Source organism: Moschus berezovskii, chromosome 20, assembly GCF_049115385.1.
Source record: "Moschus berezovskii isolate FMDL1 chromosome 20, NW_MosBer_1.0, whole genome shotgun sequence".
In the NCBI taxonomy this organism is placed as follows: domain Eukaryota; kingdom Metazoa; phylum Chordata; class Mammalia; order Artiodactyla; family Moschidae; genus Moschus; species Moschus berezovskii.
The window spans coordinates 21,460,483-21,487,051 of NC_142479.1; the positions used below are offsets into that span (position 1 = coordinate 21,460,483).

At 46.6% G+C, this 26,569-nt stretch overlaps 1 protein-coding gene, 1 long non-coding RNA gene, 3 other non-coding genes and 2 pseudogenes across 5 annotated transcripts in view; 2 read left to right on the forward strand and 5 right to left on the reverse strand.

Moving 5' to 3' along the window:
• TEX14 (testis expressed 14, intercellular bridge forming factor) overlaps window positions 1-26,569 on the reverse strand; it is a 103,530-nt gene that overhangs the window by 40,254 nt on the left and 36,707 nt on the right. The window contains exons 3-10 of the mRNA XM_088828629.1: window positions 19,154-19,268; window positions 13,389-13,554; window positions 12,494-12,627; window positions 10,392-10,473; window positions 9,713-9,843; window positions 8,209-8,322; window positions 7,167-7,290; window positions 5,727-5,905 (exon numbers count right to left, since the gene is read on the reverse strand). Of these exons, the coding sequence (XP_088684755.1) occupies window positions 5,727-5,905; window positions 7,167-7,290; window positions 8,209-8,322; window positions 9,713-9,843; window positions 10,392-10,473; window positions 12,494-12,627; window positions 13,389-13,554; window positions 19,154-19,268 (1,045 nt within the window). The remainder of the gene's footprint in view (window positions 1-5,726; window positions 5,906-7,166; window positions 7,291-8,208; window positions 8,323-9,712; window positions 9,844-10,391; window positions 10,474-12,493; window positions 12,628-13,388; window positions 13,555-19,153; window positions 19,269-26,569) is intronic.
• Window positions 4,824-4,972, reverse strand: LOC129544820 (small nucleolar RNA SNORA57). Its single transcript, XR_008683565.2, has one exon. It is a non-coding gene; the product is annotated as a small nucleolar RNA SNORA57 (small nucleolar RNA).
• On the forward strand, window positions 5,324-11,104 carry LOC148774635 (uncharacterized). Its single transcript, XR_016035447.1, has 3 exons — window positions 5,324-5,434; window positions 8,082-8,149; window positions 10,759-11,104. It is a non-coding gene; the product is annotated as an uncharacterized LOC148774635 (long non-coding RNA).
• LOC129539207 (DAZ-associated protein 2 pseudogene) lies at window positions 15,713-16,343 on the forward strand (annotated as a pseudogene).
• Window positions 20,874-20,994, reverse strand: LOC148774636 (small nucleolar RNA U3; annotated as a pseudogene).
• LOC129544882 (small nucleolar RNA U3) lies at window positions 21,007-21,220 on the reverse strand. Its single transcript, XR_008683620.1, has one exon. It is a non-coding gene; the product is annotated as a small nucleolar RNA U3 (small nucleolar RNA).
• Window positions 26,330-26,543, reverse strand: LOC129544883 (small nucleolar RNA U3). The gene has a single exon (XR_008683621.2). It is a non-coding gene; the product is annotated as a small nucleolar RNA U3 (small nucleolar RNA).

Genomic DNA, 26,569 nt, shown 5'->3' on the forward strand with positions numbered 1-26,569 from the left:
AACGCCGCCAGAAACTCCTTACTGTTGTGACCTGAGCAGGCCCTGTGCCACCTCCCACCTCATCTGGCCACTCCCTCCTGATCCCTCATTCCCCGCAAGTCACAGGGGCCCTCTCGAAGTTTCTCCAACGTGCCAAACACATCACCACTTCAGGTTTTTGCACTGGAGGTTTCTTCTGAGAGCATGTTCTGCCCACAGATCCTAGCATGACTGCTTCTTATAATTAGAACATTAGCTCGAAAATCACCTCCTCGGAGAGGACTTACCGGACCACCTAAAGCAGTCCCAATTTATTGGCTTCAGAGCATTTATGATCTGAATTTCTTGTTCACTGATTTATTATTTATTATCTGCTATTATCTGCTCCATGAGGCAGGCCTCTTAACTCTTGTATCATCAGAACTCTAAACTGACACCAAGGCCTCAATGCTTACTTTTGAATAAATGAACCTAAGACTTTTTCAAGAACCCCTTCAAGCCTCCCTTGAAGCCTTCTGGGACTCTTCCAACTCTTCGTGATTGCTTCTTTTCTGAGCTCTACCCTCTTGGAAATGAGCTCTCTCAGTTTATACTCAAAGTTTCACTGATTTGCTTGAATAACTAAACTTTGCAACCAGGCTCCTTGCAAACTAAGTCAGAGTGTCCTAAATGTCCTCTGGGCCAACAAAAGTCCTCAAGATGAAATCAGCGCTGACTTCTGCCCACAGCTGTCATGAGCATCAAATCAGATCACGTGTGTGAGCCATAAAGCACTAAGAAAGTAAGGAATTAATATGAATGTTGTTGTTGTTTAGTTGCTAAGTCGTGTCTGACTCTTTGCGACCCCATAGACTGTACCCTGCCAGGCTCCTCTGTCCATGGGATTTCCCAGGCAAGAATACTGGAGTGGGTTGCCACTTCCTTCTCCAGGGGATCTTCCCGACTCAGGAACGGAACCTGCATCTCCTGCACTGGCAGGCGCATTCGTTACCACCGAGCCACCTGGAAAGCCCAATATGAACATAAATGGTAAGCATTTGGTAAAGATTTGACGACTGCTGGTTGATAATTAAGTTTTTAGAAATTTCCTAGCAGTTCAGGGGTTAGGACTCAGTGCTTTCACTGCCAAGGCCCAGGTTCAATCCCTGGTCGGGGAACTAGAGATTCCACCACCAGTGATGTAAGGCAGCCAGAAAAAGAATTAAGTTTTTATTTAAAAAGCAAGTAACTAGAAGTCCTTTTTGCTGACAGGGGAAAGTTTTTAGAGGATGGGATGAGTGTCTCAGACTCTGAACAACCTTCTCTAGGTAATACTTCTCCCAGAAGAACTTTTTTAAGAAATAATTTTATTTATTTCTGCCTGTACTGGGACTTCATTGCTGTGCGGGCTTTTCTCCAGTTGTGGCGAGCAGGGGCTACTCTCCAGGTGTGGTGGTCTCCCTTCTCGCACAGGCTCTAGAGCACAGGCTCGGTAGTTGTGGCTCACAGGCTTAGTTGCTCCATGGCATGTGGGATCTTTCCAGACCAGGGATTAAATACGTGTCTTCTGCACTGGCAGACAAGATTCTTTACCACTGAGCCACCAGGGAAGTCTACTCTCAGCAGAACTTTTGATCAAAGGCAGTAAGTTTAGGAAGCCACGACGCTATGTTATTTTTAGACTCTGAAGTTGTATTGCTGAATAGGCAGGTGTGGCCTGGTGTTGTGTGAACAGCATAGATATAGATGCAAAATATTACATTAGTATCACAGGAAAAGCAATGGAGTATTTTATTGTCAGACATACATTCCAAGGACCTAGCACACTTGGCTCTTCATACTGTGGGGTGATTGTCCAAGGGAGAGGCTCACTGACCTTCTTAGGCCTCTTAGGCTACCTAAGGCAAGGGACAAGTCACTTACAATTGGAATTTATATCCTCTTTTACTTCCACTCACTTTCCTCTCTTACAATCCCTCTTCCTTCTCTGTTAATGCTAGTGGAATGTAGGAAAGGAGTTTTTTAATATTTATTTATTTATTTGGCTGCATCAGGTATTACTTGCAGAATGCAGGATCTTTAGTGGAGGTATATGAACTCTTAGTGACAGCATGTGGGATCTACTTTCCTGACCAGGGATCAAACCTGTGCCCCTGCATTGAAAGCACACAGTCTTAGCCAGTGGACCACTAGGAAAGTCCCAGGGAATTCTTTTCAGCTTCAGCTTTGACATCATCAAAATTACATTTGGCTACGGCTATATGATACGACTTGCAAGGTCAATTCCAGCTCTAAAGACTCCATTAAGAAGGAGTTGAAGAATAGGAGAAACTGCTGTATCATTTTTACATCAAGAGATGGAATGCTATTCTTGACAATAAATAGCCCTCCAAGTTCCTCTGTCCATGGGACTCTCCAGGCAAGAATACTGGAATGGGTTTTCATGCCCTCCTCCAGGGGATCTTCCTCACCCAGGGATCAAACCTGCGTCTCTTTCATCTCCTGCACTGGCAGGTGGGTTCTTTCCCACAAGAGCTGCCTGGAAGCCCCAGGGTTGAGGCTGTGTGTGTGTGTTAGTTGCTCAGTCATGTCCAACTCTTTCTGATCCTATGAACTGTAGCCCCCCAGGCTCCTTTGTCCATGGAATTTTCCAGGCAAGAATACTGGAGTGGATTGCCATTCCCTTCTCCGGGGGATATCCCTGACCCAGGGACAGAACCCGGGTCTCCTGAACTGCAGGCAGATTCTTTCCGGGCTGAGCCACCAGGGAAGCCCAGGGTTGAGGCTGGCCATCTCCAAATCCCCGTTTCACTCTAGGATTCACATTTCTATTGGAGAGCGCATCAAGGAAACTGTTATACCTCCACGCGAACAACAGGTGGCGCTGCAACACTGGCAAACAGCTTGGGTTCTGTCAACCTTGAAAAGTCTATTATCAACGGTAAAAATGTACAAACCCTTCAGCTCTTGAACACATAGCCAAAGTGGTGAACCTTGTTCTGAATCACTTCGAGGATTCACTACAAATGCTTCCTGAGCACTTACCATGTGGCAGGCGCTGAGCTGGGTGGTAAGGATGAACAAGCCATAGTATGGGTCCTGCTCACCTTTCAGAGGGGCCGACACTTGACTGCTGGGCAGTGAAGCATGCTCGGTGATTCGGGGAAAGGGCTTCAGTACAGGCTTCATGGGGTGGGGGGGTGCGGTGGAAGATGGTGTCAGAAATAACTTTAAAAGGATAAAGGGGAGTGCCAGGTACTCCAGGCGTGAGGAGCAGCCCTGAGAAATGGCATGGCCTGCCAAGTGTCCTCAGACGGCCAGGCAGAGTGGTAAGAGATGAGCGTGACGCTGCGGGCAAAGCCCCCACCGCGGAAGACTTCCCACTCTACAAAGTGCGGGGACTTAATCTTGTAGGCAGAGGAAGGCGCTGGGATTGAGAATGGACCAGGTCTGAGACTGAGCAGCTCAACTGGTGAGAGCTGTCTGGCCTCCACCGGTTTCCAATGGAAAACGGCTCCAGTCACAGCTAACTGCTCCCGTTTCTCTCTCTCTCGTCCCATCACGGCCCAGTCGCCATGGAAGAGCGAGGAGGATCTTCTTAACCTGTAAATCAGCCAGAACATCATTCTGCTCAAAAAAAAGTCCTTCACAGTATCCCAGTGTTTTAATGATTAAATTCAAACTCTGCTAAGGCCCAATCTGACCCGTGCCCGCCTCGCCAGACAGAGAGACAAGGGGCCCAGGGAGGTGATAGTCTTTCCACTGCATTCATTTAAAAAACATGTTGAGGAACTTCCCTGGTGGTCCAGTGGTTAATACTCCACGCTGCCAGTGCAGGGGATGTGGCTTCAATCCCTGGTCAGGGAGCTATGATTCCACAAACAGCATGGAATGGCCATAAATAAATAAATAAACAAAATCGTCTGCAAATAAATAAAATAGAATTTTAAAAATAAAAAGGAATTTCCCTGGTGGTTCACTGGCTAAGACTCCACGCTCCTAATGCAGGGGGCCCGGGTTTGATCCCTGCTCAGAGAACTAGATCCCACATGTTGCAACTAAAGATCCCACGTCACGACTAAAGATCCTGTGTGCTGCAACTGAGACCCGGCGCAGTCAAATAAATAAATACATTGTTTCAAAATAAATTTTTTTCTAAAATTTTAAATTAAAAAAATAAAGAGCATGCTGAGCTCCCGCTGTGTGGAAGCCTGCTCTAGGTATCTGAGATATGGCAGCAGATAAAACAGAAATCCCTGCCCTCGCAGAGCTTTTCTAAGAAGTAAATTATGAGATGTAAACCTGCCAGGGGCTTCCCAGGTGACACTAGTGGTAAAAAAACTCTCCTGCCAATGCAGGAGACATAAGGGATAAGGGTTTGATCCCCGGGTCAGGAAGATCCCCTGGAGGAGGGCATGGCAACCCACTCCAGCATTCTTGCCTGGAAAATCGCATAGACAGAGGAGCCTGGCAGGCAACAGTCCATGGGGTCGCAAAGAGTCAGACATGACTGAAGTGACTTAGCAGGTATGCACGTAAGACCTGCCAGAGACTCGGAAATAAAACCTCAGTGATAGTGGTGGGGGAGGACCAGGCTCAGCGGAGGAAAGCAGGTCTCAGCCAAGGGTCTGCCCGTAGCTCAGGCCTCACAGCTGCACCGGAGCAGCCCTGGACCGGGGGCTCAGAGATGTGGAGGACAGCAAGGGAGCACAGGGTAGATCCTCTGCCCCCCAGAACTGAGGAGCAGGAGATGGGGGCCAGCCCTCCTCTCTTGGGAGGATTCTGCCTTCTGCTAAATAGGAAATGAAGCCCATGCCCCAAACCAAGTAAGGATGACGTTTTCTTTTTTCTTTTTTTTTTTAGCTCTGTGTCCCGGCGCTTGAGGATAGAACCCGCGGACTGCTGGCCGCCGGTACCGAAGACATGACGCGGAGGGGGCCAGGGCCCGTTACTTCTACCTCCGTACATTACGCGGATCGGGACTGCACGCCCGACCCGCGCCAAGAAAAGGAGGGTCCACAGGCACCGTCCCCCTCCCCAAGAACAACGGCCCGACACCCACGCCTACTAGTCCACGTTCACTCAGTCGCAGCCCTCCAAGGATGACGTTTTCATCACTACTTCCCTCCCTGCACTGAGCCCCAGCCACTCAGGTCAGGATCCTAAGGCTCACCAGTACCCACCGCCTTCTCACATCTTCCAGAATGCACAGCTGTGGTGCACTTCCCAGCATGCCTGCAGGGAAGAGGTGACTGGGTGCTGGGCCCTGTAAAGCGGGAAGTAATGATACACCCACTTCCGGTAGCCCGTAAACCCCGCCATGCGTCCCTCCAGGCTTGCTCTTTCTCGCTGAGCAGCAATGTGGAGGACACAGTGGGAGGCTGAGGCCTAGGGGGCAGTGGAGCCCCGGAAGGGAGGAACGCAGAGCACGGTGAATGCCACCCCTTCCCAACACACACACACATTGTATGGCAAGGTGAGTGAGAAATACTTGGGCTGTGTGAAGCTGCAGAAAATTCTGAAAACTTACAGTCTGGCTAACATGTGCTCACGCTTGTTAAATGTTTATTATAATGAACAGAAGTAACTTCCCCAAAGTCCTTCTAACCTTGGCTGACAGGGGAAGACATTGGGAAGCCTCTCCCTCCATTGATAAGGCAGTTCAGCCTTATGAATGAGAGATCCTGCCCAGATCAGATTCTCTCTCTACAGCAAAGCACCCACCCTAGGGAGACCCTGTTTGGAAGTCATGATCGAGGTGCACCCACCTTTCCATCATGTACTCCAGGTTGGTCAGCCTCGCTTCCCCCGTGGAGACAATGTGGATGGCGTAGGAGCTGAGGGAGCGGTGGATAAAGCCCCGGGAATGCAGGTATCTCAGGGCATCGGAGATCTGGAGCAGCAGGTGCACGATCACCTCCATGTGCAACACGGGGAACTGGGCCCGCTGCAAGCAAGAGCAAAGGATGCTACGGAAGGCCTCGCAGTTTCCACAGTCTTTTGTATTGACCTTCATGACAGCCACCTGCTGTCATGACAGCCACCTGGTGTCATGGTGGGGAACCTAAGATTCAATGAGGTTAAGTGACCGGCCTGAGGTCCCACTGACTCAGGCCCCCTGACTCCAAACCTGGGTTCCTCTCCCTTAGCCAAGCTGCTTGATATTACCAAAAAAAAAATGAGAAGAAAAGTCCTCAAACCTGGTCCGCACCTCCAGTGTGGGCCCCACCACCACTGGCAATGCCAAGTCTGTGCTGTGGGAGAACCTGACACATAAAGGACAATCCAGCCCCTACTGCGGTCAGAGAACCGAGAAAGTTCACTCCAGGAGGACAGAAATCCCCATACTAAGATACACAGTCACAACTTCTCTCTTTTCTCCCCAGAAGTGGCATTTTAAGTCAACGCCCTCCCCTGATGAGAGGCGGTACCTGGGCAGGAGGAGGGGTGAGCCATTTCAGGGAAGGGCCCTTCCTGCAGGGAAGGAAGGCCCCTCTCACTCCAGCCCAGGGCCTTCAAAACAAAGCCATGGAGAAAGAAAAACCAATCTATCAGGACCTTTTGGAAGTCACATTTCAAGCCAAAGCAAGCTCCCAAGGAGTCTGTGTGCCCCATACCCTCCACCAGGAAATCTGAAAAGTAGGAAGGGACAGACAAGGCCTTGCATATAAAGGTCCCATAGGGCAGCAGTCCCCAACCTTTTTGGCACCAGGGATCGGTTTTGTGGAAGACAAGTTTTCCGCGGATGGGGGAGGTAGTTTCCAGATGCTTCAAGCACATTACATTTACTGTGCACTTTATTTCTATTATTATTACATCAGCGCCATCTTAGATCATCAGGCATTAGATCTGGGAGGCTGAGGGCCCCTGCGGTAGGGCACAAGTGAAAATGCCAGGAAATAAGGCTAGAGACTGTTTGGTTATTGTTAGCTAAAAGTGTAGCTGTGTGTTTTCTGGGTCTACTGAGCTCAGATGTGTGATTAAAAAAGCCAGACTAACAATAATAAAATCACACTAGTTCCAATGTGCTGATTAGCTTTAAACGGTGCACTATATAGCCCCCCTCAGAGTAAAGAATTAAGAGATTTCTCTTCTATGCGTGCACAGATGGGAACTCCGCTGCTGGGGTAAAAGGAGAGGAAGGGAAAGGAGAGCTGGAGTGGTGGGGAAAGGCAGCAAGGGAAAAATGCAGGGAAACAGTCATTTACCCGTTCGTGGAGGACACTGAACAGCGTGCCCACCGTGATGCGCTCGTACACGAGGCGGGTCTTCTCCAGGTCCGGGGACAGGCACACAGCCATCAGCTGCAGCAGGTGGGGGTGCCGCAACTTGCTGCAGAGGCAAAGAGGACAGGATGAAACGATGGGTGCTTTCCTTTCTTCTGGGCTCCCTGAACACATTCCAAACAACTTCTATTTACACACAATGTTTTGCTAGGAAAGTGGGATGGGGTAGGGGTCGAGTTCTCTGTTGATGGAATTCTTGGCTTTTCACTGATCAGAACCTGAAGGCTTAGGTCATCAATGACAATGTCACTAAGAGCTACTAAGCAAGGGACTTGACATACATCACCTTGATCCTAACAACTAGCTATAGGAAAGGTGCCATTACAGTTACACTCATAGAGATCAGGAAGCAAAGGCCAGGGAGAGGTCAGGCCCAAGGTCATACATCCCACCGAGCCTCACATCAGAATCCATGCTATGTCTATGAGCCTGTCCAGCCCCCTTGAGTCCCTTTAGGCTGACTTCCCCAAAAGGAAGGGTTTGGCTTTATAGGAGTTGAGTGAACTTGATGAGCCAGGGACTATTTCAAGGCCTCAGCAGCGCTGGTATGCAACCAAGGATGAAGTTCCTCCCCCAGCAAGACCTGAAGGACCTGAAGAACTAACCCCTGAGCCACAGGAAACCTAGGGTACTGAGACCCATGGGCATGTCTTCCAAGGAGAGACAGTGCATGCGGTCCTGACGGTGGGCCTTGAGGACTGCAGATGATCCAGCCAGGCCTAAGGCTGGACCTCAGAGACAAGCAGGGAGTCTATTAGCAGACAGAATTGAGCCCCTCACTACCAACATCCCCAGCACTCAGGCTATTCAAGAATGCTTCTTTTTCCTTCTTGGCAGCCCTGGGAAGTTAAATCAACCCACCAGGAGGAAATGCCGAGGCTAAGGAGGCTGGTCTCCACCCTCAGGTACATCCCTGCATAGCCCTGAACCTGGGTCTGAGACGCTCTTGGGTTTTCTTTCTTACCTGCTGTGCTCTTGCTCAGCGATTAACAAGTCGGCCAGCCGCAGCCTGCTGCAGTGTGGGTGGGTGGGGAGGTGCAGCTCCTTCACCGTGACCCTGCTCCCGTTCCATACCAGGCTGCCAGGGCAGGAGAGAGTGTGAGCAGGAGGGGGTGTGAGCAGGAGGGAGTGAACAGCCACTTCTGCAGACACGTGATCAGAGGAATAGTGTTTACACAGGTTCTGAACAGCTCCCCCGCCCCCCGCGCCCTGCCCCAGCACTGCTGTGTCTTCCCCGCTCCTACCTCCAGGGCCCAAAGCACTTCGGGGACTTAGTACAGGTGGCAGGAAATCACTGAGGGATTTAAGGGAGGGAGTGACTTGATCAGGTTTGCATGTTAGAAAGACCAGGGCACCAGCCGTGTGGGGAGTGGTGGGCAGGGGTGTCTGGAGAATGAGCGGCCAGGTGGGAGGCTGGTCTGGGGAGGGACACGAGGTGGATGGAAGAAGAGGGGAAGTGACAAATCTGTGGCTCCGGCAGGAAAACAAGCAGCACATCTGCACGAGATGCAGCGCTGGACAGACCCGCAGAGGCCTCAGTCGGGCCTGACTGCTGAGCAGGGAGGAGCAGCCAGGTTCAAGGGGCACAAGAGGCCTCGGACAGGACAACTCAGGTTCTCCTGCAGGACGCTGGTCGCTGGAGACTGAGCCCATCCCAGGGACTTTCGTCAGAGTCAGATCCTATTACTGCCATCTCTGCTGCATCAGCTGGAGAGAGCCATTAACTGATGCCCGCGGGGCTTCAGTGCCCTTTGACCTGTATCAGAGGCCAGTCACCACTATCCTGCCTCTAATTCTCTAGAGAGCAGAGGTTGAAACACTGATATGAGTAATCTTTCAGAGCAGTCATTCTCAACAAGGGGCCATCCGGCCTGTCTGTAGACATTCTGGTTGTCACAGTCATAAATGCAGGGGGCTGGGGGTGCGGGCTGGAGAAGGCAATGGCAAGCCACTCCAGTACTCTTGCCTAGAAAATCCCATGGACGGAGGAGCCTGGTGGGCTGCAGTCCATGGGGTCGCTACGAGTCAGACATGACTGAGCAACTTCACTTTCACTTTTCACTTTCACACATTGGAGAAGGAGGTGGCAACCCACTCCAGTGTTCTTGCCTGGAGAATCCCAGGGACGGGGGAGCCTGGTGGGCTGCCGTCTATGGGGTCACACAGAGTCGGACACGACTGAAGTGACTTAGCAGCAGCAGCAGGGGTTGCAGGCAGAGCTGCTACTAGAATCTAGTGAGGAGAAACCAGGGACACTCCCAAACATCCTACGGTGCACAGGACCACCCCCAACAACACAGGGGAACAAAAATGTCAATGGTGTCCAGATTGAGAAATCCTGATGGAGACATCTGCATTTCAGTATGTCCCTGTGTTCAGGCAGAAACCCTCCCCACACAGGGAAGTCACACAAAGTCCATTCTTCCTGTGGGACTAAATCTGACTTCCACCAGCCAGCTTCCGCTTACTTGGTCATGACCATGTAGGGGCCACTGAAGAAAGAGAAGGTGGGCTCATCATCAGCTTGAATCACTTCCTTTTCTTCAATTACTGGAAGAGATCCTAGACAGACCAGTTGTGTGCCTCCTGTGAGATAAAACTGAAAGCAAAGCACAATTTCAAATAGTGGGAGAAAAGGAAGAAACTTAACTACCTCCAGAATCTTGTCAGCCAGCTAAAAATAAAGGTAGCTGCATTTTACCAATTTGCTGGATACCCCTATGCACTGGGTGTAATTCTTTTTATTATCCTTAATCTTCCAAGAAACCCTGCAAGGTTGTGATACTCTTTCCCTCTTGCTGGTAAGGAAACTTGAGGCTCACAGAAAGAGGTCAGACACCTACAGGAAGCACCAGACCTCAGGGGTCCCTTGAGGCCCCCACAGAACATGTGTGGGGCCTTCACTGGGAATTAACGGCTCAGTTCCTAAAACTCCCCAAATCTAGCCCAGAGTCATTCAAAAGAACTCTCCGGGGAGGACAGAAACACTGAGAGGTACTTGTCCTGCAAAAGCAGAAAAGAAGAAAACACTTTGGGGAGGACGTGTGAGGCTGTGTTGGACGAAGTCATGGGGCCCGAGGCCAGAGCTGGGCCAGGGAATTCCCCAGTGAGTCCCGCAAACAGCGGCTGCTGGTGGCAACCTCTTACCTTTCCAAAGCCAAAGCTGTAGATATTTTGGGCAGAAATGACTCCAGCCTTAAGCGGTCGGTTAGGAGAGCCGTTAGGGCTTCTAAATATTGAAAAGAGGAGGGGAAAGTAAGGAGGAACCATACCCAGAGGAGCAATACTGAACCAAGCTGTCAGCATGTGTAGCTGGTTTCGCTGTTACTACTTAACAGCCAGCCATCTGAAAGGACCCCCGTGATACCCATTTCCTGGTGTCCATGCTCTTGTGGAGCGATGCACAGGTCAGAGAGGGCTGACCTGTTAACCCAGCAGGATACTGCGGAAATGACCAAGTGGTGTGAGTTCCAAAGCTAGGCCCCCAGGATTTCTGCCCTGATCTCTCTTGCAGCCCTTGCTCTGGAGAAGGCCAGCTGTCATGTTGTGAGGATGCTCCAGCAGCCTAACAGGGGAGCCCGACACCCAGCACCAATCTGCCAGCTGTGCGAGTGACCATCTTGGAACTGGATCCTCCAATCCCAGAATGCTGCAGCCCATGCTGCATCTTGACCACATCATCGTGAGATGATGGCCAGAACCACCCAGCTAAACCACTCCTTGATTCCTGACCTACAGAAACTGTGTGAGATATTTACTCTTGTTTGAAGCCACTAAGTTTCGGCTTAGTGCGACAGATAACGAATACAGATGGTCAAAGTTGGACAAGATACTCTTTATGGTTCATTCCAACTTTCTCATTTTACAGATGGGAGAAAATGGAGCCAGAAAGGGGAAACCTGCTGGCCTGAGGTCACAAAACAGCAGCAGGCTCTAAGCTTCGGCTCTGTTAGAAGAAATTTGGTCTGCCAAGATCCTAACTCTGGCAGGAGAGGCAGTGGAAGACCTGAACCAAGTAGGGGCTCCAAGGCCGGATGAGGGATTCAGGTGCTTAAACCTGATAGCCCTGGTAAGACCCTAAAAGGGTTTTTAGTAGTGAGTGGCACAATTCAGTTTTCATTTTTAAGATGTCATTCTCCACGCTGAGTAAAGAACCAAGATGGGCAAGAGGAGCAGCAAGGAGAGCAGTTAGGAGTAACTGGTCCTTAAGGGAATCATGAACTTATCTCTCATGAGAAGCATCCAGGTCATGAGAAGAAAACCAGGACTTGATGTGCACAGAATGACATACGGGAGCCTGTGAAGGGGGTGACAAGTCTAGCCACCCCAATAACAGGAAAAGATGCCATCAGAGAAAATCACAAGGGACACAATTTTCCACATATAAACCCAAAAAAAACTTAAAATAACTCTCCTGAGCATGAGGAGAAGCCTGGATGGAGCCCACTTCCTGCAACTGTGATGGGGGCTGGGAGGTTGCCCACCCAGGTGGCAGCAAGTCTCAGGCCAGTTTAAAACAGCCTGCTGCTGTTGCTAAGTCGCGTCAGTCGTATCCGACTCCATGCGACCCCATAGACGGCAGCCCACCAGGCTCCTCCGTTCCTAGGATTCTCCAGGCAAGAACACTGGAGTGGGTTGCCATTTCCTTCTCCAAAGCATGAAAGTGAAAAGTGAAAGTGAAGTCACTCAGTCGTGTCCGACTCTTAGCGACCCCATGGACTGTAGCCTACCAGGCTCCTCCATCCATGGGATTTCCCAGGCAAGAGTACTGGAGTGGGGTGTTATTGCCTTCTCCAAAACAGCCTGTTCAGTTCAGTTCAGTCGCTCAGTCGTGTCCGACTCTTCGCGACCCCAAATTAAGCATTTTCAGTCTTCTGCAACCTTAGTAATAAAGGAACATCGTTTCCACGGTTCTGAGATGACCAAAAAAAAGCTAGCCAGATGTTCTGCTGAGAAAGTGTTTTCTGCTGGGCAGCCCAGACCTGAAAAGTTCCTTCCTTCCCTGCTAACCATATGGTGCTTCCCACTGGAGCCCAGAACTCATTTCCCCCGACATTCCTGGAAGCGGGGAGTAGGAGCAGATGGTACACTGATGGTTTTCAGAGGCCACATCCTCTCCCTCGAAGCTCACTCCTTTGGGTGGGCAGGTGCTGGAAGGAACTAGTGTGGGGGGACACAAGGTGGCCCAGGTTGCAGGGCTCCCACAGGGAAGGCTGGGTGATGCAGAACATCCGACTCTCAGCACTCACCCCTGCATGAGGCCCCCAAACCGGGGCAGGCCACTAATGAGCCGCTGAGGGGAGTCAATCTTCTTCAGGAGGTCAGAGAAGCCCTGGATGATGGCCTGCATGTGCGCAGCGCAGCGCTGCATGAACTCCACCATCTGCAACACACGGCAGGGACAGTCAACCCCACACGGCTAGTGACCAGCCTGGCTTTCAATGAGACAGAAGCCCCCCACAGGGAAATCTCTGGCAAGGGAAGGGGCCAAGGGATTGCCTAAAGGTATGGAATGAGATGATTCCATTTTCAGGGAGCTTATTTGGCAATAATTTCCTCCAAATCCTTCTTTCAACAGATGAGGAAACTGAGGCAGGAGGAGTATTTTAACTTGTTTCCAAGGCCCAGTAGCTAATGAGCAGGAGAACCAGAGGGAGGGGATTCTGCCCATCTCCCCCTTCCCTCGATGTGCCCAGCACTGTGCAAGTCCTTTATTCTTTCCATTTGTTAGATTATTTAGCCCTCATTAAAACACATCATGCCTGCCAGTATGTGGCTACAGACAAGTTACTTAATGTCAATGCACTTCAGTTTCCCCATCTGTAAAATGGAGACAATAATAGGACCTACCTGAGAGTTGTTGTAAAGATTAAATGAGTTAATATTTAACTAGTTTAATTCAGAATATCTGATGCAGGGTAAGTGCTAGTTAAGGGTCAGACAAAATCACAATTGTCCTCTCTCCCCACTGACTGGATGACCAGAAAAACTGACCGAGCTTTTATAGTTGGTTAACTTGCTTCATCCCGGGTGTGTGTGCCCATTGCCGATGGCAAGGCCACTGCAAGCCCTGTGCTGTCCCCAGACTGGCCTCTGGCCCTGCGCTCTGTCACGGGCACGACTGTAGAGCAGGACCACCCTTACCACGGTGCTGCGCTCCTTCCCTGCTGCGAGAGCCCAGGTCTGCGGGTTTTGACCCTTCTCATCATGGAGTCGAAGATCACCCCCTGCATCCAGCAGTTTGCTGAGGATCCACTGGTTGCCTGAAAATGCTGCTGCATGGACAGGAGTGCTCCCATCAAAGCAGCGGCTGGAGGAGGGGAGGAGTACAATGAGTGTCCATGGAAACACTCCTCCCCGTCCATGGATAACGCAAGGCTCCCTTACTGCAAAGGCAACCTTTGGTAATAGGAGAACTGCATTAACACCATTAGTGACACACCAATAACACCATTAACACTCCCATCTTTATACACCTCCCCCTCTCCCATCCTTACCACCACCGTTCAAGGAGTATTATTTCTCAATTTATAGATGAGGAAACAAAAAGGGCAAAGCCAAGACTCACACCCAGGCATGGGTCTGGTTCAAAACCCAGTGTTCTGTCTCCACTATCCCCTGACGCTGGCTGCCCTGAAACCTTCATGTCTATAGTGCCACGTGGTCAGGCTGGTGAAGCACAGCCTAACCAGAGATCATCTCATATGAGAATGTCTCTGTCTCCCAAGTGCTATGGTAGAGGCCCACAAACCTTGGCATCAGCAATGTGGCCAAGCACCTACAACTCAGAAAAATTTAACCAAAGCCAATAAACTATCTGAGACATGAAGGGACACCCTTCATGAGATGTGAAGATGTGATATGCAGTTGTGGTTTCCTAACATGGTTGCACATCAGGATCACCTACAGAGCTTGATTTTTTCTTTTGGCCATGCTAAGCAGCATGCAAGATTTTAAGTTTCCCAACCAGGGGATCAAACCTGAGCTCCCTGCATGGAGTCTGAACCACCAGGGAAGTTCCAGAGCTTGCTCTCTTTAATTTAAAAAGAAATAAAAATGGGAGAAGGAAGGGGAAAAGAAGGAAGAAGAATTTTTTTTAAATAATAATTAAAAAAGGAAGAGGAAAAGAAGAAGATAAGAAGAAAGTCTCCCAATTCCAGACCCACAATTCTCTTGTCTAGAGGCAACTACTGTTACCAGTTTCTGTATCCTTCCAGAAACTTTTTATGCACATACAAGTAGGAATAAAAATATGCTATATTGGGAATTCCCTGGTGGTCCAGGGGTTAGGACTTGGCACTTTCACCACTGCTGAGAGCCTGGGTTCAATCTCCAGCCAGGTAATTAAGATCCCACAAACCACATAACTTGGCCAAAAAACAAAACAAAGAATGCTATATTAACTGTTATGCATTTACATTTTTTCTTTTAATAATACATCAAGGATAAATTTCAATATGAAAACTATAAGCCACCTCAATTCCTTTTTAATAGCTGCATAGTATTCCAATATACAGACATACATAATTTATTTAATAAGTCATTGGGATATTTGTCAAAAATACAGATATCAGACTACACAGCAGACTGAATCAGAATGTGCAAGTATGGAGCTCAGGAATGTGTACCTTTTACGAGTTCCCCAGGTGATGCCAGTGAGGCAGTGGCCTATCTCACTGTGAGGTCTCTCCTATCCCTAGGTCTGATGAGCAGCCCAGCACACTGCACTACAGGAACTGTACCATTCTCCTCGCTTTAAAAATGAATTTGTATATAATGTTTTACAACCTTCCAATCATTCTTCCCATAAACAGTAAGAGAGCTGGGTAGGAAGAGAGAAGATATTATTTTTTATTTCTCTTGAATGCTAAGGAAAAAAGGAATAATATTTCTTATGCCCAACTAACCATACAAGAGAATCCAGATTGCTGCTACTGCTGCTAAGTCACTTCAGTCGTGTCTGACTCTTTGTGACCCCATAGACGGCAGCTCACCAGGCTCCCCTGTCCCTGGGATTCTCCAGGCAAGAACACTGGAGTGGGTCGCCATTTTAAGTGGTATCAAAATGTGTTGCTTTGTTAATTTATCCTAGAGGCTGAAAATTGGAGGCCCACAGACTGATTTGGCAACCCAGAGGCATGTCTTATTTGGTCCTTATAGTATTTTAAAATAAGAATTTAAAGTAATGGACAATATTTAACACTTTGGGGATTTTACAATAAAAGCTGGGATTTTTAGTCTTTTGGAAAATCTGGCCTCCATGGCTTCCTTTTCTGCCCAGTTGCATCAGATGCTACTTAGATAGAGCCTGTACCCACTGAACCCACTTAGTCCTGCAGGTATCTGACTCTGTGACCTCAGTAAGCCCAGGCCATCACAGCATTTCCATGGAGCCCTCAGGAATATGTTCTCCCCCCAGAAATTTCCTTTCAACTTGATGGAAGATATTTTTAAAGTACATGAAGAGGAAGAGGACGAAAAAAATAACCGTCCGCGACGCTGAGCCGAGCCAGACCCGCAGCCACCATGAACAGCAAAGGTCAATATCCAACGCAGCCAACTTACCCCGTGCAGCCTCCTGGGAACACTGTGTATCCTCAGACCTTGCATCTTCCTCAGGTCCCACCCTATACTGATGCTCCACCTGCCCACTCAGAGCTCTACTGTCCAAGCTTTGTGCACCCACGGGCTGCCACTGTCCCCACCATGTCAGCTACGTTTCCTGGCGCCTCACTGTATCTTCCCATGGCCCAGTCTGTGGCTGCTGGACCTTTAGGCTCCACAATCCCCATGGCTTATTATCCAGTTGGTCCCATCGATCCACCCGGTTCAACAGTGCTGGTAGAAGGAGGGTATGATGCAGGGGCCAGATTTGGAGCTGGCGCTACTGCTGGAAACATTCCTCCTCCTCCCCCTGGATGCCCTCCCAATGCTGCTCAGCTGGCAGTCATGAAGGGAGCAAATGTCCTCGTAACTCAGCGGAAGGGAAACTTCTTCATGGGTGGCTCAGATGGTGGCTACACCATCTGTTGAAGAACCAAGGCCATCTCTATGCCAGGAAAGACATCACATACTTTCAGCACTTCTCACAATGTAACTGCTTTGGTCATATTAACCTGAAGCTGCAGTTTAGACACATGTTGTTAGGGTGTCTTTCTGGTGCCCAAACTTCCAGGCACTTTTCAAACTTAATAAGGAACCATGTAATGGTAGCAGTACCTTTCTAAAGCATTTTGAGGTAGGGGAGGTATCCATTCATAAAATGAATGTGGATGAAGCAGCCCTAAGGATCTTCCTTTAATTCCTCTGGAGTAATACTGTACCATACTGGTCTTTGCTTTTAGTAATAAAACATCAAATTAGGTTTGGAGGGAACTTTGATCTTCCTAAGAATTGAAGTTGCCAAATTATTCTGATTGGTCTTTAATCTCCTTAAGTCTTTGATTTCTATTACTTGTTATAAACGAACCACATTAGTTGTCTGCCTTTTCCTTCCGTCCTTTGCCTCTGGTCCTACCCTCAACCCTTGTCTCCCACTCCTTCCCACCAGTCTCCACTGAATCAATGGTGCAGGACAGAAAGCCAGTCAGACTAATTTCCTTCTCTCCTTGCACTTCCCCCCACTTGTCATCTTTTAACTAGTCTTTCACAAAGGATCCTCTGAAACCCCCTCTGTGCCCCAAACGCAGGACCCATTGCTTCTGATTTTGCATCTCCTCGGGCAAAAGCGGAGGGTGCCTTTTGGACCCTCCTCATAGGTTTTCTCTTCAGACATGAACCAAGCCCAAATTTGTTTTGGTGCCAGAAAAACTGAACCTTATTTTAATAAAGGATATCAGTGCAAACTGTACTGTAAACAGCAGTCTGTTTATAACTTTGAGGGGCAAGGAGGAGGATGCATTTAAAAGCCTGATGACTCTGGAGCCAAATTAAGGGGAGTTTGCAGATCAGAAATTGGTTACCATTTCTTGTTAGTGTCTGATGTAGCCACTTCTGGCTCCCAAGAATTCCTCAGCTGGGTTAATGGGGTCATATTGTGAATGCCTCACTACTAAATGACTTGAGTCCAGTGAAATCTCATTAGGGTTAAGAATATTTCAGGGATCCTTAATATTTTGATTTTTGTTTTCTAAAATTGGATTTTATTTTATCTTATACTTTCAGTTCATCTAAATTTGTGTTCTGTACATGTGATGTTGGACTGTACCATTGACTGCTATGGAAGTTCAGAGTTGTATGTCTCTCTCTGCACTGTGGTGCACTTAACTTGTGGATTTTTTATACTAAAAATGTAGAATAAAGACTATTTTGAAGACTTGAATAAAGTGATCAAGTTGCATTACACCTCAAAAAAAAATAAAGTACATGAAAGTGTTCCTATCACAAAATTAAAAGCTAAGGGGTCTACCTTCCTCCTCCTGATATTGTCCTTTCCCACCTCCTCCTGTTATGAGGGAATTTCTGAATTCTTCAGGTGCTGGGCTCCTTGTCTCAGACTTGTCATTAACACAATGCACCATTATGAACTAGCCATTTAAACTTTCTGGGGGGTCAGTCCCCTAATCAGGAGTATTAAAGATTATTTTTCTTTTGCTTTTTTATTATTATAATTTTATTTTTTATTTACTTATTTTTGCAGCAGAACTGCAGGCAGGGCTATTTCTGAGTTTTGATACAGTAGAGACAGAGTGTATGTGAGTCCAGAAAAATTCTGGAAGGAAACAAAGCAAAATGTTCATTATGTTATCTCTGGGTTACAGAATTCTTATACTGATTAGTTTTTCCCTTATACTTCTCCAAGCTTCCAATTTTTTTTTCCCTCTAAGTAAACAATCTTATAACAACAACAACAAACTTCCAAAATCAGTACTTTTTAAAAAATATATTAAGTAGGGCCTCCTTATATTAGATACGAAAGCTATTTTATGACTTATGATTGTACATATTCTGGCATTCCTGTGAAAATTAGCTGGAATCATGTAAATGCTCAAAATTTGTTTCTGGTTCTGTTCAATGGAAACCGTAAAAATACCTGCTTTTGCCTGTGACCTGGGAAGGCCCTGGGCAAAGCAAAAAGTCCTACATGGAGAGAAGAAATGTTCACTTTTAGCTGCCTCATTACAGTGTGTTGCTCTCTCATATTAAAATTTGGACCATTACTCAAATTCTTCTAAACCACAACTACAAATGTCATCCTGACAAAGCACTGCCAAGAACTTAATTAAGAACTTAGCTGTGGGGTATGTTAAAGTGCTTTTAAATGAATCATACAAACAATAATGTGGATGGAACTATACAAGCAGTACTTGTTAATGACAAAATTAATTAATGAGTAGTGAGGTTAACTTATTTCATAGGGTCTAGTAAAACTGCTCAGAAAACTTTATTAACAGTTAAAAAATCACGTTTCTGGTAATTCCCTGGTAGTCTAGTGGGTTTTTAAAGAGGCTTTCAGAGAAATTGATCAGTAGTGTCTGACTCTTTGTGACCCCATGGACTGTAGCCTATCAGGCTCCTCCGTCCATGGGATTTTCAAGCCATGGGATTTTCCAGGCAAGAGTACTGGAGTGGCTTGCCATTTCTTTCTCCAGGGGATCTTCCCGACCCAGGGATCAAACCCAGGTTTCCCGAATTGCAGGCAGATGCTTTACCAACTGAGCCACAGCACTCTAGTGGTTAGGACTCCAATTTTCCACTGGGTGCCTGGGTTTAATTCCTGGTCAGGGGACTAAGATCCTGCAAGCTGTGCAACCAATAAAATAAAATAAAGGATGTTTCAATATAAGTGTACAAATGTAGTTCATCAACATAAATCAGTAAAGGTTCTTTTAATATCTTGTTAAATTAGTTTCCAAACGCTCCAATTGATCTTTAGTGTGTATTTTCTATAGTGATCTTATTATACTTACTGATTTGGATCTGCTCCATAATCCACCAGGACATCAACTAATTTTGGAAGGCCTAATAATGCTGCAATGAAAAGGGCTGTCTGGTCCAAGGAGTTAACTGCATCAACATAAATTCCTGCAAAGCAAATATCAGGATCAATGCAAATTCAAGAGAAAAAATTCCTTTATACAGTATTTTTTAATTAAAAGAAAGCCCTCATTACTGATAGTAACACAGAAGGACACAGAATCAACTAGAGAGAAACCAGTGTTTACACACTCAAAATGTTGTTTCCAGAAAATGCCTGCTGAAAACCACACTCCACTACATGAACAAAAGAAAAGGTATGAAAACTGTTCTCAGTCTTCAAACAACATAAAAGGTATGAAAACTATTCTCAATCTTCAAACAACATCAGATCAGATCAGTCGCTCAGTCGTGTCCGACTCTCCGCGACCCCATGAATCACAGAACGCCAGGCCTCCCTGTCCATCACCAACTCCCGGAGTACACTCAAACTCATGTCCACAGAGGCGGTGATGCCATCCAGCCATCTCATTCTCCGTCGTCCCCTACTCCTCCCGCCCCCAACCTTTCCCAGCATCAGAGTCTTTTCCAGTGAGTCAACTCGTCACATGAGGTGGCCAAAGTATTGCAGCTTCAGCTTTAGCATCAGTCCCTCCAATGAACATCCAGGATTGATCTCCTCTAGAATGGACTGGTTGGATCTCCTTGCAGTATAAGGGACTCTCAAGAGTCTTCTCCAAAAAAAAAAAAAAGAGTCTTCTCCAACACCACAGTTCAAAAGCATCGATTCTTTGGAGATCAGCCTTCTTCACAGTCCAACATAAAAAGGGAATTCATGATATTTTGAGATGTGTACACACAACAAACTCAGCAAACTAAAAACACATGGGATCAAAAGGCGCAACATAAACATAACTGAAAAATGTTTAAAAGTCACTCAGTCGTGTCCAACTGTGACCCAATGGACTGCAACTTGCCAGTATCCTCCAAATCACTGGAGATGGTGACTGCAGCCATAAAATTAAGACGTTTGCTCCTTGGAAAAGTTATGACCAACCTAGACTACTTACTAAAAAGCAGAGACATTACTTTGCCAACCAAGGTCCGTCTAGTCAAGGCTATGGTTTTTCTAGTGGTCATGTATGGATATGAGAGTTGGACTGTGAAGAAAGCTGATTGCGAAGAATTGATGCTTTTGAACTGTGGTGCTGGAGAAGACTCTTGAGAGTCCCTTGGACTGCCAGGAAATGCAACCAGTCCAATCTAAAGGCGATCAGTCCTGGGTGTTCATTGGAAGGGCTGATGTTGAAGCTGAAACTCCAATACTTTGGTCACCTGATGAGAAGAGCTGACTCACTGGAAAGGACCCTGATGCTTAGAAAAATTAAAAACATAAGAAGAGAACGACAAAAAATGAGATGGTTGGATGGCATCATCAACTCGATGGACATGAGTTTGGGTGGACTCCAGGAACTGGTGGTGAACAAGGAGGCCTGACATGTTGTAATTTACCGGGCTGCAGAGTCAGACAAGACCTTAAACCATTTCTACTCCAGAAAAAACTCAGTGCCCTTGCTTGAGTACAAAAAAAAGAGCACACTGCCCGATGACTAGTACCTGTAGGAACTCATAATGAGCCAAATAAAGGCCCCAAATAAAAAACTACAAGAAACCCTATTCATACAGAGCCATTTAAAGAATGCCTGAAACCACTCAGACTACGTTCTCTCCCTCTTCATCTCCAAAAGGAAATGAAGAACGATCATCAACGGCTAGTAGCAGCTGCAGAAGCAGCACCAAAAGCCAACTTCACGCTCAGGAGAAAGCCATTTAAAGAATGCCTGAAACCACTCAGACTACGTTCTCTCCCTCTTCATCTCCAAAAGGAAATGAAGAACGATCATCAACGGCTAGTAGCAGCTGCAGAAGCAGCACCAAAAGCCAACTTCACGCTCAGGAGAAAACGCTTCATCTCCTCCTCGTGGTTTCGGGTGCTCTACACGTTCAGAGAAACTTCTCTAGTAACGAACTATAGAAATGATCCCTGAAAGTATAGTCTTAAAAACACACAGCTGGTTTTCAAGAGGTGTACAAAAGGCACACATATTTTAGTGATGGTGAGTTTTTTTTTTAAAAAAAGCGCATTATTGCCTCAAAATATACACTAGTATGTGTTTTCTAAAGAATCCTTGCATTACCAAAGACTGACAAAGCTTTTTGAACATTCTCACCGGTTCAGAGGACATTTCTAATTGCTACTTAATTAACATACGGCTTTTAAGCAGCCAATCACACGCCAGTTATATCCAACCCCTCCCCGTTTGTCCCGGCAGACCCGCAGCATCAGGATTACGCAAAAGGCTGACGACTACAGAGTGCGCGGCAGACTGAGCCTTCCGCCTCTTCTGAGACTGGCGGCCGAAGCAAGGAGGCCTCTCACGAGAGCACCAAGTGGATGGTGAAAGGAACGAGCAGAAGCCAGAACCTATTACATTTGCAAACCGCTTTATGCTATGATCAAAAGGCCAAAATAAAAATACTGTTTGGGATTTTTCTTTTTTCCAAACCAAGGAATTTTTATGTAGATAAAAATTGCGTTTAAATAAGCAGGACAGTATGTCATTCTCCTGCTTAAAGCTTTGGTAGTGTCAGCTACAAACTGGCGCTTGCCATGGGTGCTTGCTACCTACCTCTACAAGGTTTAAATCATGTGCTGTGCTGATCTTCAACACACCCTGAAAGAGTTCGAGGTGGAGAGCAGAAATGAGGCACTCTGCTTGGAGAAAACTGGCAGGACAGGTCCTCAGACAGTTAGATATCCTAGGAGCTGACTTTATGAGCCCAATTCTTGTATCTCCTCATAGTTAAGAAAAGCACTAAAATCCTTCATGGTGACAACACTTTCTCGTGACTCGCAGAAGCTTCACGAGACCAGCAGAAACTTTCTAAGAAAAAAAATGTGCTTGATTGAATGTACCCTCCCTTTACCAAAATCACATATATATACTGACCTTTCCCCCTACCTCTATAGAACAGTTTCTCAGAGCTATCTGAAATCCTGTCTCCCAGGCTGCAGTTTTCATATTACCCCAAATAAAACTTGAGTCGCAATTCTCACGTTGTACTTTTTTTTTTTTAGTCCAGAGTTACTTCCCAACTCTTGGGCTGAAGATAGCCTTTCTCTGAACAGTTTACCAAGTCCCATAGAGTCTAGCCCACATGAGTCTACCCAGCCTTCAGTTCAGTTCAGTCGCTCAGTCGTGTCCGACTCTCCGCGACCCCATGAATCACAGCACGCCAGGCCTCCCTGTCCATCACCAACTCCCGGAGTTCACTCAAACTCATGTCCACAGAGTCGGTGATGCCATCCAGCCATCTCATTCTCTGTCGTCCCCTTCTCCTCCCGGCCCCAACCTTTCCCAGCATCAGAGTCTTTTCCAATGAGTCAACTCGTCGCATGAGGTGGCCAAAGTATTGCAGTTTCAGCTTTAGCATCAGTCCTTCCAATGAACACCCAGGACTGATCTCCTTTAGAATGGACTGGTTGGATCTTCTTGCAGTCCAAGGGACTCTCAAGAGTCTTCTCCAGCACCACAGTTCAAAAGCATCAATTCTTCGGCGATCAGCTTTCTTCACAGTCCAACTCTCACATACATACATGACCACAGGAAAAACCATAGCCTTGACTAGACGGACCTTGGTTGGCAAAGTAATGTCTCTGCTTTTTAATATACTATCAAGGTTGGTCATAACTTTCCTTCCAAGGAGTAAGCCTTATTTTGCACCAAATCCCCCCTCACTTCAGCCATAATGAACCATGCGTGTGCATGTGTGCTTCAGTCGTGTCCAACTCTTTGCGACCCTATGGACCGTAGTCTCCCAGCCCCTCATGCTCATCACCTTCCTTTGCACCAGCTGTTCTGCCAGGAATGTTGGAAATGATGGATATTTCACCCTACTCTGGAATATTCAATAAACCAATATAACATGATGTCTGAGTTGAAACAGTGAGAAGAATAAAATTCCTCTAAAGCTTGAAACTCCAATACTTTGGCCACCTCATGCGACGAGTTGACTCACTGGAAAAGACTGATGCTAGGAGGGATTGGAGGCGGGAGGAGAAGGGGACGACAGAGAATGAGATGGCTGGATGGCATCATTGTCTCGATGGACATGAGTTTGAGTGAACTCCGGGAGTTGGTGATGGACAGGGAGGCCTGGCGTGCTGTGATTCATGGGGTCGCAAAGAGTCGGACACGACTGAGCAACTGAACTGAACTGAACTGAAAGCTTGAATAAAATTGAAAAATGAGAAAATACTCAGTGCTGCAGAAGAGGTGGGAACACGGGACACTTTCCTAAATGCAACTGGAAGTGTGAACAGTTACAATGCCTTTGGAAAGCAATGTAGCAATATTTATTAAAAATTTGACCCAGAAATCCAACTTTGAGTATTAAAAACCCATTATGTAAAAATTTATTACAAAGAAATTTATCAAAGAATTGTTTCTAGTAAAAGAAACAGCCAAAAAAGAAATCTTAGTATCTACCAGTACAGGCAATGGATAAATTATGGTAATACAGATAATAAAATATTAAGCAGTTAACTAAAATGAATTAGATCTCTACCAGTTAGAATACAGATAGACAAACTGTACTATTAAATGGGAAAATAAAAAAATCTAAGCAAGCAGGCAACATTAGGGGGTTTAATCAATGAATGGATATGAGCTAAAATGATGGATTTGAAGTATCTAACAGAGTTTAGCAAATAACACCTACTTTATAAATATTAAAAATTAAAATTCCAACACTTTTTTAACCAGTAATGGGATTTAAGCTTAAAAAATAATCCGTTTTGGACTTCTTTGGTGGTCCAATGATTAAGAATATGCCTGCCAATGCAGGGGACTCAAGTTGGATCCCTGGTTTGGGAAGATCCCACATGCTGCAGGGCAACAAAGTCCGGGCGCCACAACTACTGCACTGGTGCTCCGCAACAAGAAAAGTCAACATAATGAGAAACCTCCACACCGCAACTAGAGAGGTACCCCCTGCTCGCCGCAACTAGAGAAATCTCAGGCACTGCAAAAAAAACCCAGCACAGCCCAAAATGAATATATAAAATTTTTCAAACGAAAATCTACTTTGTGCAAGTGATACAGGTGCTTTCAGATGTCCACCACCCTCCAAGTTGCTAGCATGTGAAATAAAGCAAATTTTTCTTTCCACCAACCTGGCCTATTTACTGGCTTCTGAGCGGCAAGCAGCTGGACCCACAAAAACACTAGGTAACACAGGCTTTCCACAGACAAAAGGCAGGCTGAAGACACCAGTGGCAAGGATTATGGGGCCCACTGCGTTTCAGGAGAAGCTCTTTAGCCTGGAATTTATGGCATTCTAGAGTCTGGTCCAATTTGCCTTTCAGTGCTTACTTCGTAAAACATCTTGTACATACTCTATCCTTCAGGCACACACACAAAAACACACTAAACTGCTATTTGTTTGCTCCTTTATTGTTTGCTCTGATATAAAATCTCTTTGATGATGTTTGTAAAATGAACAACCAAATGAATAAACTTACAGTATCAACTTGCTGCTGCTAAGTCACTTCAGTCGTGTCTGACCCTGTGTGACCCCATAGACGGAAGCCCACCAGGCTCCCCCGTCCCTGGGATTCTCCGGTTGCCATTTCCTTCTCCAATGTGTGAAAGTGAAAAGTGAAAGTGAAGTCACTCAGTCGTGTCTGACCCTTAGCGACACCACGGACTGCAGCCTACCAGGCTCCTCCACCCATGGGATTTTCTAGGCAAGAGTACTGGAGTGGCTTGCCATTGCCTTCTCCTACTTACCCACTACTTTTTTATCCACTACTATTTTCTTAAGTATTAAAAACAAAACAAGGCAAACAAACACCATCAGAGAGGGCTCTGAATTTCTGCTGATAGTGATTTTGAATGATTTTGTTGTCTTTTCCTGTTTCTTGAAATAAATATATGAATTTCAAAAAAATGAGAAAAGCAACTTACAGAATGTTATAGTGTGATACCAATTTCATAAAGGCAGATTAGCAATTTTAGACTATATTTGTATATCTTTGATTCCACTGGTTAAAATAACTTACTTTTTGTAATAAAAGACTGAAGGACATCCCAGCTACCAACCTGCTTTATCAAAGCACTGGGAATGTGTGCTCAGTTGTGTCTGAATCTTTGCGACCTCATGGACTGAAGCTCACCGGGCTCCTTTGGCCATGGGATTCTCCAGTCAAGACTACTGGAGTGGGTTACCATTTCCTTCTCCAGGGGATCTTCCCAGCCCAAGGATCAAACCCTTGTCTTTTGAGTCGCCTACATTGCCAGGAGGATTCTTTACCACTGCACCACCAGGGCTTCCCAATAAAAACATTTTTATTTAATATTTATTTATTTGGCTGAACCAGGAGCTTCCCAGGTAGCACAGTGGTAAAGAATCTGCCTGCCAATGTAGGAGGCAAGACACTCAGGTATGATCCCTGGGTAGGGAGGATCCCCTGGAGGAGGAAACGCCAACCCACTCCAGTATTTCTTGCCTGGAAAATTCCATGGACAGAGGAGCCTGGCGGGCTAGAGTCCAGGAGGCTGAAAAGAGTCGGACATGACTGAGTGACTGAACTGAACTGAAGTCAAAGCTATGGTTTTTCCAGTAGTCATGTATGGATGTGAGAGTTGGACTATTAAAAAAGCTGAGTGCCAAAGAATTGATGCTTTTGAACTGGGGTGTTGGAGAAGACTCTTGAGAGTCCCTTGGACTGCAAGGAGACCCAACCAGTCCATCCTAAAGGAAATCAGTCCTCATGAATATTCACTGGAAGAAGTGATGTGAAACTGAAACTTTGGCCACCTGATACAAACAACTGACACGCTGGAAAAGACCCAGATGCCTAGAAAGATTGAAAGGGGGAGGAAAAGGGACAAGAGAGATGGGCTGGGAAGCCCGGTGTGCTGCAATCCCTTGGATAGTAAAGAGTCAGACACAACTAAGCAACTGAACTGAAGAAAACCACTCACAAGATGTCTCTTTTCCACAAGAGAATAAACACAATCAAATACAAACTTCAATAGCTCTAAATACCACAAACAACAAAAAGAAAGATAAACAACATCTAACATAAAACAACTATAAGCAAAACCACTCAGACGGTGTCCTCTCCCTCTTGCTCTCCCAAAGGAAGAGAAGAACGATCATCAATGACCAGTGGCAGCTGCAGAAGCAACACCAAAGACCAGCTTCACGCTCAGGAGAGAACACTACATCTCCTCCTCATGGTTTCGGGTGCCCTACACGTTCAGAGAAACTTCTCTAGTAACAAACTATAGAAATGATCCCTGAAAGTATAGTCTTAACCTCCATCTCCCAGCCGCTGCCGG